General features: G+C 33.4%; 1 protein-coding gene across 12 annotated transcripts in view; it reads right to left on the reverse strand.

The window, feature by feature from the left end:
- Nucleotides 1–12566, reverse strand: part of LOC108691889 (microtubule-associated protein futsch-like) — an 85115-nt gene that overhangs the window by 27079 nt on the left and 45470 nt on the right. For 8 of the 12 annotated variants that reach the window (XM_018199834.1, XM_018199826.1, XM_018199835.1 and 5 more), the window contains 15 exons: nucleotides 12321–12449; nucleotides 11800–11905; nucleotides 9372–9449; nucleotides 6390–6614; nucleotides 6028–6188; nucleotides 5731–5942; nucleotides 5262–5466; nucleotides 4982–5041; nucleotides 3545–3734; nucleotides 3294–3429; nucleotides 2862–3192; nucleotides 2553–2756; nucleotides 1330–1571; nucleotides 952–1000; nucleotides 324–551 (listed from right to left, as the gene is read on the reverse strand). In XM_018199834.1, coding sequence (XP_018055323.1) covers nucleotides 324–551; nucleotides 952–1000; nucleotides 1330–1571; nucleotides 2553–2756; nucleotides 2862–3192; nucleotides 3294–3429; nucleotides 3545–3734; nucleotides 4982–5041; nucleotides 5262–5466; nucleotides 5731–5942; nucleotides 6028–6188; nucleotides 6390–6614; nucleotides 9372–9449; nucleotides 11800–11905; nucleotides 12321–12449 — 2556 coding nt within the window. Of the gene's footprint in view, nucleotides 1–323; nucleotides 552–951; nucleotides 1001–1329; nucleotides 1572–2552; nucleotides 2757–2861; nucleotides 3193–3293; nucleotides 3430–3544; nucleotides 3735–4981; nucleotides 5042–5261; nucleotides 5467–5730; nucleotides 5943–6027; nucleotides 6189–6389; nucleotides 6615–8304; nucleotides 8326–9371; nucleotides 9450–11799; nucleotides 11906–12320; nucleotides 12450–12566 lie in introns of all 12 variants that reach the window. The other 4 variants (XM_018199829.1, XM_018199828.1, XM_018199836.1 and 1 more) reach the window with 4 other exon arrangements.

The raw sequence follows: 12566 nt of genomic DNA on the forward strand, positions 1-12566 counted from the left end.
CTTCATAACTATGAACACGATATCACTAAAAAGGAAAGGTATTTCCGATCTAATGAGGTTTAGCGAGTTCGGCGAAACGCAGTTCATCGACACATGGTTAATACGAGTAAGACGATCCCTTAGGATCAAGCGTGCGCCCGCAGCATTAATCCAATCATGCTGCTGAATTTATAGTATATGTATGTATAAATGTAATCTCGATTTGGCGATTTTTAACTCCGCTAAAACTCGATTAACGGCTGCCGATTCTTTGCCAGGAGTATTATAAGCACGGCCCCTCAACCCGCACCGTTCATTCCAATCGCTTTCAAAAGCTCACTTACCAGAGACTATCTTGTTGGCATCGGCGATCGCTTTCTGACGTTTTTTCTCCGGATCGTCCACTTCGTCGCGCAACTTTTTGCTCATCGTGTCGGTCGTATGGCATTTGTGCTCAAGGTAATCAGCCATCATGTCGCTGAGCTCTTTCTCGTCGCTCGCATATTTGTCTTTGATGGGGGTCGAGGTTCCGTTGAATACAGTGCCGTTTGTGATTGTGATGTGCTCTTTGGCTGTGAAGTGCAGAAAATGCGTAAACGAAGAGACACGGAGGTAACGCGAGCTGATGTGAGACATTGCATGACGAATGTAATGGATATATGTGGCCACAGTAAAATTGCTCGGCAAGCGTTGACTAACACGTTTTCTAAGTAAGCACGAGTAAAAGTGTTCATTCTGTGTATTTGATAACTATATAACACGCGTTGTGGCGTAGCGTGCATCATTCATTCAAGTATTGTGAGCCGTGACGTCACATTTTTTATTGCAGTATGTATTGTAATATAATAGAAGAATGTATAATAATGTATAATATTGAATAATTTTTGACAAATTGTATATGTAACGTTAAAACGCAATGCAAGAGCGAGTAATAATAAAATTAAATTTATAAATATTACTATTTGCACTTACGTTTATCGTGTGTGCCAGTGATACTGAGATCCTCCAATGATTCAGAGTCCTGGAATAAAGAGAGAATTGCGCTTTATCTTGGTGATTATAAGAATCCCACGCTCTTGGAGAAGTAGTTATTTGAGTAAATTACTGTTATGTATAAGCCTTTTAACTGTTGTAGCATACATAAAAGAGCTATTACAAGATATAAAGTGAAGTGGATAGTATCTTCTTCAATTGTGCTCAATAATAGTATTCGTTAGATAACGAGAATAAGGTCAAACGATAAAATAGCATCTTTTATTAATGATAGTTTGTTTTGTTGCATGACGATTTGAATTATACAATTATGCATATAGATTCTCTCTCTCTCCCAGATTTACATAAAGTGCGCACCTTCATTCTGTCAGACTCTTCATAATCAGGGTCCATTTTAGGATCCATAGTTGCATCACGGCGAAGTGACGTGTCTCTCGACGGTCCTAATTCCTCCTTAAGAGAATCAAATCCTGGCTGATCCAGTCTGACTCTCGCCACAGCTTTTTCAACGTCGTCAGTCACTAACTCAACATTGAAGATACATTTGTTTACTATATCTTCTCGTCCGATCTTATTAAGAGCTTTTTCTAACGTGTTTCCTGCAAATAAAGGACGTGATATTTCAATCATCAATATGAATTTTATATATTTTTTTAAGTATATTTTTTTTTAAGTACACTATAAATCAATATATTATTAATATTTATTTTAATACATGTATGTAATGTTACAAATTGTTTTCTATGTATTTTAAATATTACAAGTGTTAAATAATTTTAAAAGCAAGGATACATTTACAAGGATTCGATATTTGTATCATTAAAATTTATAACCAATTATTATATTCTTATTCACTTTTTTTTAAATTTTACACAGACCTGAATGTATTGCATTTTGCGAACGTTGGTAAGGACATCTTCGAAATATTATTAGGAGTTCGCTTGTATAACGATTATAATTTTCATATTCTTGATATAAAGTTATAAACATCGTTTTCTTTTTTCTATTTATATATTTATATATTTTTTAAAATCAAAATAATTAAAATTTAACAAATTTAAAATAGAACAATCTTAAAACGCGTATTATTTTCCCGAGAATTTTTCCGCAAGAAATATATCAAAAAAATATTAAATAATCTCGGCAATACAGATTCACATAAATACAAGTAATTCGGAGATATGTAAAATCGATATAAATAAAGAAGTAGCAGAATTTAATCACTTTCACTGCACGACTGTCGATCACGTACTGCGGAATCACGACTACTTGTTATTTCTGCTGATTGCAGAAACACCGTGAGTTATGTGCAAGTCAATGCCATTAGCAGGAAGGAAGGAGAGGGAACGAAGCGTGTAGACTTATGTCAGGCATAATAATGCACAATGAGATCATCACATATCTACGTTGCTAGAAAAGATTCCTCACGCCTGACTCAACTATAGCGCGCGTGTCTAATTAATTGATCTTGCTGGGAAACAAGTTTTTTTTAAAGTTATCAAGGCAAGCTATCACAACTCTTATTCACCGAAAATTAACACGCTATGATGTAAAGGTAAATAAATTACGTAATGTCTCACCTGTGGCTTTGTTTCCACTGTTTTGCCAGATTTTGAACATGGCAGCGGCCTGTTGTGCAGGTTTATCGGGGTATTCTTGTTTTATTAGAGCCACGTCGTTAGGTGGGATATTCAATTCTTCTGCTAATGGTTCCCAATCTTTATCCAATAGATTGGCGATATCTGTTAATCGAATGGTCGCTCTATGTATTGCATCTGGTCTGCCTAAAAATAATATTTGATGTATAAAATAGAAGAAAATTTTGATAACAAATGAAAATTAATAATTAATTTTCATTTTATTATACACATTGTTATAGTTTCACATACTTATTCCACCATCTCGTAGGAAACTGTAGTTCTTTGACAATTCCAACAAATCAAGCTCGGAGACCGCGGTATCCGGAGAAATTTTTTCCGGCAGCAAAATATTTAGTGTACAGATTGGCGTTTGCGGCAGTTCACCTCTCGGAACTTTAGGTTCGCTCATAAACATAATTCGACCCATCATATCAGCGGCATCCGGATCCTTTATTCTTGCGGTAAACGGAACTCTATTTTCCTTGAAAGCTCTAAACGGTAATTGCAGCTGTTCACCCGTTTTCAGAACGGGTACAAGATTTCCCGAAAATTCCATGTATTGCGTTTTTCCTTCAAGAACCTACAGCATTAAAAAATTTAATGACATCTTAAGTAACTAAGAAGCATATACTATGCATAACTCACGAACACTTTAACGGCATTTTTATTGTCGACAGTTACCTCGACGTCTCTACTCTTTGCAACTTCTGTAAAATGTTCCTGATGCTCTAAAGTTTTGTCTTCTTTGTCGTCCGTCATACAGAATACACGTAGTCTCGCTTCCAATGGATCTACTCGTTTTGCAAACACGACGAATCTATCGTAAAGCAAGTATCAAAATAATTACTTCCTGTATAATTTGCATTTCTATGTAATTTATTACTAAAAATTTATATATGTCACACATATATATCACATCAATTGAAACGTACTTAGCCATAAAGGGCACATGTGTCGCGTGCGTGTATAGTTCCGTGGCCATTTTCGTGGCATCGGAAATGTTACGGCAGTCCATTAACCAGAAGCGGGCGGAAACTGTGGTGGTGAAGGAAACGCAATCTTTCACAAAGGTCAACGGCGTCGAGCCTGTGACATCCTCCCAGACTGCCCGAGTCTGACCCCCTGAACGACATACATGCCAAGTCCAATAACATTATTAAAATATGTCCGTGTTGCAAATGCGCAGGTGACAAAAGTGAAATGTGTGTGGTATATTGCACGACCGAGATTAAATACGAGCAATTAATTGAATACAAATCAGGGGATATGCATAAATAATGTTGGATATTAATAATAATTAATAATTCATTCAAATCAGACAAAGGAAACTTCGCATTTAAAAACGGTCGCTGTAAGTGCGCTGTTGTTAGGTGCTTTTTATCAATGTGTGAATGTAATATAAAAATAAATACATGATCGACTAAATGATAATGCTTGCAAAATCAAGAGGAAGCGTTATATACGAAATGTGTAGAAAGCAATTATAGGTGTATGAATTTAAGATAAAAATTAAGTGATAAATAGGAAAAATACTATCCTAAAGTATTAATCAATATGTATTTGTTATTTTATTTAAAAAAATGATTAAAATAATGACATTAAAAGAAATTTTAAAAGAAAGATAAAAAAATCACAATTATGTATTTTTTTCTGAGAACGATTTTAGGGATATTGTAATATTAATACTTGAAATATATTTTTAATAGATTACGATTAAAATAAAATTAAATGTGATAGTATTCAGTGTATATGTAATATTGTTATATAAATCTTTTTAGATTATATGATTGGGTATTATAAAGGACATTATATATAATCTCATATATACATATACATATACCTACATATATGTACATATATCACGAGTATAACTTCATATAAGTCACAAATTACTAATATATTAAAGCGATTACCAGACAAACGAATGTGCTGAAACACATTTAAAGTTAACTCTTAACAATGGGCTAGGTATAGTAAAATGTTATCTACTTTAATTGATAATCCATACCTAAATGACTCAATCCTAACAATATGCAAGCATTAACAATGAATCACAACAAGATATGTATACAATAATGATACTCAACGAAATGTTTCTATGAAACATGCAGCTACCATCTCCCTTTTAAATCTCTATCCGAAGATGCTCGGGACATATCTCGATAATGGATAACAAAAGAAATTATTTAAGACAAAACATGACATATCTTCCAACATTCACATACATAAATCGATTTTTCCCATTTAAATGAAAATGTTTAAGTGAAAAATCATACTGAAACATTTTTACATACTAGTGCAAGTTAGGAATCGTACAGACATTTACGTTTACCATACTAAACATAAATGAGTTACAAAAGTGCTGCTACCATTTAAGCAATCCTCTCGTGCAACGTACGATACTTGGTTCGATCGTAGTCCCGAGCGACCTGAGAACAGACAAGATAGCCTACCGACTGCGTTCATGCTTGCTAAACTACAATTAAATCCCCGAATAGATACTCGAATGCGCAATGTAAGTTCGGCAAGAGCATATATGTACACCAAAGGTGTATGCGGTGTATAATATTAATTCAGCCGTTTATCGGTAAGAGATTTTCCAGTAAGACGGTACGCTGCTCTACAATGTTACGTGCAAGCATATATTACCAGTTATGCTGCACAGGAGTCTCAAAGTCGGCGCATCTCCGGAGTATTGGTTGATCATGCCTTTATTAGCCGCCTGTGGTACTGGAATAGTTAAAGTTATCGGCTTGTGGAACTTTCTTCGTCTCGGTTCGACGGTAACAATCGGCGACACAGCCACTCTATTTCCAAGTAATTTGGCCACCAGATCCGCCGGTATAGGATGTGCCTATATGTTACAATAAATAACTTGTGGAAAGGTCTAGGTTTGGAGAATATTATTAGATTATAATCAATTATTTATTTTTGCTTTTTAAACCAAAAGTTTTAATTTCTTAATTTATAGAGACGTAGGCGATTAAAATTTTAAAATTAAAAAATGATCAATTTCTTTGCCTATATGGTAAGTAACTAAACGTATTTAAATGCCAAAGATGCAGATGGGAATGTAAATATAATATATTTAATCGAATGAAGAGAAACGGAAAAATACCTGCAGACCGACTCTGATCTTCTTAGTAAGGGCCGCTTGCGGGAAGACAGCTTGTACTTGTGGTACAGCGGATGACGACACGGTGCCGCCTTCGGGACCAACCGCATGGACCTCTTGCCGGATGCGAGATACTACCGCGAAGTAATGTGGGAAATCTACAGTGAGTATCCTTACGATACGAGACGTTTGGAGATCTTCTAGCTGGCTTAGCTCTGGAAATGTAAATGTCCTTTAACTCAATGTTTGTTCTCACTTGGGAATCACTTGGGAATCGTAGAAAGGAAATTTGAATCATACCTTCTCCCTCAAAGCTCTCGTTAAGCACATCTTGTACAGCCTCCTCGCTGGCTTCCAAGGTATGCTCGCGCCAGGTCTCTCCGTTGTCTGATCGTAGAATTACTATTTCTCGTTCCTTTCCGCGCAGCGACGCGAAATGTGGTACTTCTATGATAACAGGGCTGTACAAAAACATGTCTTAACATTTGAAAAGGATTTGTCGTCATAATCATCAATTGTATAATAAATAATAAAATTATTCTAAAAGGCAAATCTTCAGTTATACTTTATATTTATCGTTAGTACGAAAATACGCAATAAGTATAAACCGAAAGTAATCGAAACAAAAAAATAAAATCATGAAAAATGTTTGAAGAACATACCCCAAGAATTTTGCACCGACAGGACCTAATTCGAGGATGCGACTGGCTAACGCTTCTCCCTCCATCAGGGGAGGTGGGTTTGTCAATTTGTCTCTCCTCAGGTATCTACAAGTGACGCGCATAGGCATTGCGGCTTTACGCGGTGGAACAATCACGCGGACGCCACTATGCCTGCATCCGCGCATCGCACCGCCTCTTGCATCCACCAAGAAGGAAACCAGGAAGCTGAGGAGATTTTGAGAATGCGTTACATTCATTTACTTACGACACATACATTATAAGAAATCGTTCGGAATAATATAAAAAATTGCAATAAAAAAATTACATTATATATGTGGAGGCTGCTTGCAAGATACATACAGTCAAGGTCTATTTTAGGTACGCAAAAATATGTGTGTCCTCGACATTACTTTCGCGCGCGTGCTATTGTTTCGTTGAGCTATTAAACGTTTACAGCAATTTACTTTAATTTCCATATGAAAATAGAACAATTTTATTATATATTATTTGTATTCTGAAAGATTCCGCTGTAAACGATATAAAAAAGTTAGAGAATAGAGTGTTACAGCAATGTTTGACCACAATTTCATGGAAATCACAATAAAAAATACCACAGTAAAAAATAAAAAATTGAGCTTATATATATATATATAATATAATTCTAACATCAATGTCAGTCACAATGCACTGGATAACTCGTAATTAATTATTACGAAAAGTGCGCAAAGCCAGAAAGCATAATTCTTGAGAAATTGTACTATATAAGCGTGATATCTGTGAATCGGAGATTATGATTTTATGAAATTATTGTTAAAATTTAGAGACAATGCGCTTTGATCGCGGTAATACCATGATATTATCGACTGTAACGTGTCTTTCCTACAGTGACAGTGAGATAATTTGTGAGATAATTTAACTACATTCTACCGACACCTAATTGTTGTGCGTAAATTAAATTAATTACTTTGGCTTAATGTAATGTGAATAAGTAAGAGTATACAACAATAAAGGAATGTACAGCAAAATAAGATATAAATAAAACAGCTATACATCTATACAGGTCGAATCCATGTGGACATTTTTATGAGATGAAACGAGCTATACAAGGTGTTTGTGTATATATAAGTGGCAAAATAAGAGATAAATAAAACGGCTACATATGTAGGCCAAATCTATGAATATTCCTACGTGAGATGTCTATCATATGGATGTGATACAGTCGCAAGCATCAAACTACCGACATTGAATGCAACGAAAGTGTCATCTAATTCGATTAAAACAAATTGGTTTCATTCAGTCGCCCTTAAACTACCGCATACAACGATGTCGGTGCCGAGAATCTCACTGATAAGCCTGTGAAATATTCACAAGAGAATTGTGTAATGTATATACAATACATCACGCAGCGGACAGCTCAGCAAGAATGTTTTCCACGATATTGACACTTGTCGATTATTACGGTTGTTCAAATATGAAGTTACTAAACAGTAGCCGCAATTAATTTGTTTTTCATTTTAAGTTCCATCTAAATTCGTCGACGCCTCTGTAAATCGCGTTTACGTATGTTTTTATTGAATAATTTATCGCCGAGAACGTAGAAAATATTCCAGATACGTGCAAGGCATACGTGCCTGCTATTCCATTCATTATGCACTTTTTCATGTCAAGTTTTACTGATTTCTCAAGAAATTAAATTTTATGACTCATCTTTCATTAAACGAGCTGTGTTTGCCGAGCGATGTATGATGTACGATGTTTCTAAGAATAATAAAAATCAGCGACTACAGAGGGTTGTGCGGCGACATATATAGGCTGTGTATAACGACGGAAAGAAGAATAATCGAAAGAAAATCAAGGAGGTGATGTATATACACGGCAAACTGCAGAAGCTAAGATTGATGAGAAGATCACTTACTTTCTCCACTGTGGAATTCTGCTAGTAGCGCAAATAAAATAACAGAGAGGATCGGGAACAAAATAAAAAACGCGTTAGTATTCATTCGTTCATAAACATGATGATGAGATGATATAATAAAGAGATGATATATCGCTAATATTGGCACATTTTTACAAAATTTTTGTTCGTAAAATCAAATTTAATTTACACGAGATATTTGATTCGTTATGTGATTCTTTTTCTCCTTAATCTCTTTTGATTCGTTTCCATTGTGTTTCGTTTTCGTAAAATGTGCTTCTGTTCATGATAATAATAATAATAATAATAATAATAATAATAATAATAATAATAATAATAATAATAATGATAATGATGATAATGATGATGATGATAATGATGATGATGATTGTCGCTGATCACTTCGTAAAGTGCACTCATCACACGCAAGCCATTTTTCTATTGTACACGACTACGAAACAAGAAATAACAATAATAATTATGTATTATAGTAGAGAGAAAAACGTAACACACTCACACTCTGCGAAAAGAAGACACGTACTTCGAGGAAAGAAACTTAAAATAATGACGCTCCGAAATCTGTTGTGATCTGGAACAGTGATCGTCCTCGAGAATTCAAATTCATTTAAACTGCATCGCTTCAAAATTATTAACAAACTAATTAACGCAACAGATTCCGTTGCGTGTAATCCGCGCGAAATAATCTAACTTAAAATAATTATACAAGAGAAAAACATCCAGTAGCAACTATTGCAACGTTGACATCTTCTTTCTACTTTCTACTATTTAACAATTTGTTGGAAGAACGATTCTTTTTTTTATAAATATTAACATGCTTAATATCCTGTCATTCATTTTTGGACAGATCAATTACAACTGTATACCGTTACTTTTATTAAGTAACCAATAATATAATTTTCTTTTTTATAGATATTAATATGTTTATTGTCACTAGTAATAATAACAATTTGCATAATAATAATTTGTCATTATGCAAAAAAATTCATAAAACAAGAAGACTCGTTTATCAAATTCAGCAGGAAAGGGAAGATAACATAAAGGTGTACCTGTCCCTCCACATCCCTTGTCCCTTCGGTGCGGTACTGAGAGCTGCCAGCGAGGTGCATAGGGACTCTAGGGACTCGCTATTCTCAAAATAAAACTAAGTTTGATTATCCGAATAATAATCTTGCTTATCATGCTCATGCTTATCTCGCTCATATAAGTAGCACTCTTTTCTGTTGTCATTACATTCATTTTTAATCATTACAGAAGTGCTCTGTGCTTTTCTTTTGAATATATAGTGTCACGTGCAGAAATAATTCGATCAAGAATGTTGCATCATTGTTAAACAGATAGATAGGCGAAACAACGATCAAGATTTTCTACGTAAGAGGAAAAAATTTTATCATTGCGAATATTCTTCACTCTGTCCAAATCAGCCAGGCGGTTAATACAAATTGTCAGTGATAAACGAAAGTACATTGATCAAAGAATCGTTCGTCCAAGTGAAATGTAAAAAACAGCATGCTAAACACTAAATAATCGAACTTCGCTACAAACAAGCAGGCTGTAACCAGAATATCAAGCGTTCTTGTTGAGCTGATTGAATGACTGTAAATCGCAAATCCTGTTACGAATTAAATATAAAACAAATCGTAGCACAAAAAATTCATTATGAACAATATATTACGTGTTTCGATACTACGTTTCGATACTACGTTACGTTGTGTTACGATCTTATATGATTATGTCTCACAGTCAACAAGTTAAATTATATACATATTATGATGACATATATAATATACATATGTATATATATTAAGAAATAAACGAACGAGAATATATATTTCGTGAGAATTGAAATATTTAAGCTAAATTTTCATACATGTGGCATATTTCTTTTCTTTCTATATCGGACACATTTACATCGAAAAAGTATTTTCTAAAGTAGTTCTAAATTAATGTATACCACAATGTGTATGCTAAATCTAATACAGATTCGAATTAAGTAAATATTGCACACGATTTGAATAAAACATCATCTATTATGATATATGGATATTAGGCAAATAAATTATCAACGATCGCATCGTTGATAACAGTGACGTAAATCTTTAGGCTCAACATGAGAATAAATATGAAACCATTTATATTGTGAAACTTGTGTACAATCATGTATACATTTCCATCCAGATTCGCAAAATGCATAATTTTATTCTTTCAATATTTTTTTTCAATTTAATATTTCACATATTAATATTTTACTAACACGTTCATTCTATAATGTTTTATTTATGATTTTATCAACAATAATAATAAATAATCTCGATTAAAGAAACAATGTCTAAAATAAAATAAGAGTAAAGAAAATTATCGACCACCATATTGCTTATAATTATATAAAATCTGTTTTGTTACCAATCAGAAATTAAGATGATCAAATTAAAGTAATGAGTAATTCATTAGATAGCCAATCCATTTGTAAGGTTAATCACAGCAGAAAACTTTCACCACACACAAACTACATCATACTATAATACACATCATTATTGTTTCGTAGTATCAATACAGCATCGATCGCGATATGTAAATCGGAGTACAAGGCCGCGTAATATATCGTAGATTGCATTTTCCGTGATATTAGATTAGATAATAATTTTATCTCACCTAAAATTAAAAATCTCCACAATTACAATAGAAAAAGATTGGTGCGTGTAAAACTGAGCGAAATTTTGACATTAAATCAATATCAAGACTATTTTCTTATTATATTACGTTAAAAATATTAAAGCCTGATCTCTAAAATCTCTTAAATCTCTAAAATAGAATAAGAAAATAAAATATTATATTTGTTTTGTTTACTCGAGATTGTAAAAACGACGATTTCCGTAGAACAATAATAATCATTCCAAGCTGCTTCGTATATACTATTAATACTATATTAATGAAGTTTTCAATTTTACATATATGCAAGACATTTTTCTCACTGTCGAATAAATTCAAATCCGTAAATATTAGATCATCAGTAATATGCGTCGAATTTTGAGCATGTCGTAATGTTATAATTTTAATATTATATACGGCACACCATGCAATTATAATTTGATCTTGCTGATTAATGTCTTTTTGATGTCTTAATTATCAATAGAAGGAAATAACATTTACTTGAGTTAAATCAGAAAAAATTATTACGATCATGAACACTTAAAAAAATCCTTTATATGTAATCCTTACATTGTTTATTATTGGTTTAATCGAGTATTAAAAATTTTAAATTCAATAATATTTACAGTAAAATTTGTTGCACAACTTTTCAATACGATGCAAAAAATGTATCTTTTTGAGCTTAAATTGCAGAATTTAAATAAAATTCCGAAATAAATCATATAATTGTAAAAAATGAAATTTCGTCATTTTAAATATCCTTTATTTTAATTTTAATTAATAATGCTAAAATGAGATAAAAAAAAGTAGATGTAAAATATTACATACCCGACATGCACAGGATGCCTATTGATGTCTACATTGTCTGGTTTAAGATTGGCCGCGTTTGTACGTTGATAATGTTCTTTCGTAATCATCTCTGTTATGGTTGGCGCTAGAAAACACATTGCCATGCACGTTAAATTTATTTTCCGAGGATGAGCTAATCTGATTAACGCAATGTGCAGAATAATTGAACGTTCGGTTCTGCGATACGTAGCGGAATATTAAGTGCTACAAAACATACAGCTACTATCTCGCGTTCCTCGTGTAATCTATCAATATAGCAAAATTATCGAATTATCAGTAGAATTGTATAAACAATGGATAAGATAGATAAAATCGCTTAAAAAATAATATCGGGACAGAGAGAATACGTAAATATAGAATAAATTCCAAATCTAATTTTTAGCAAAATCATCAATAATTAATGAAAAAGATTCGAAAGCACAGATAAAGACTTGATGATATTACTGTGGCGAACATATCTGGCGAAATGTATGTGAGGACCCAATTATATGTTTACTTACCTCCGGAATGTCGATTATCTCTCTCGTCGTCCGTCACATTCACGCGCATCGAGTCATCCCCCATGGACTTCATGTCATCAACAGTCATGTATCGGTACTGCTGTTGGTCGCTAAGCATTGGATCTTCACCTGCGATAAATATTAGACTTAATAATGTAAACAGAATGACACAGATATTGTAGATGTATCGTGAGAGAGAGAGAGAGAGAGAGAGAGAGAGAGAGAGAGAGAGAGAGAGAGAGAGAG

Source organism: Atta colombica, unplaced genomic scaffold, assembly GCF_001594045.1.
Source record: "Atta colombica isolate Treedump-2 unplaced genomic scaffold, Acol1.0 scaffold55, whole genome shotgun sequence".
Classification (NCBI taxonomy): Eukaryota; Metazoa; Arthropoda; class Insecta; order Hymenoptera; family Formicidae; genus Atta; species Atta colombica.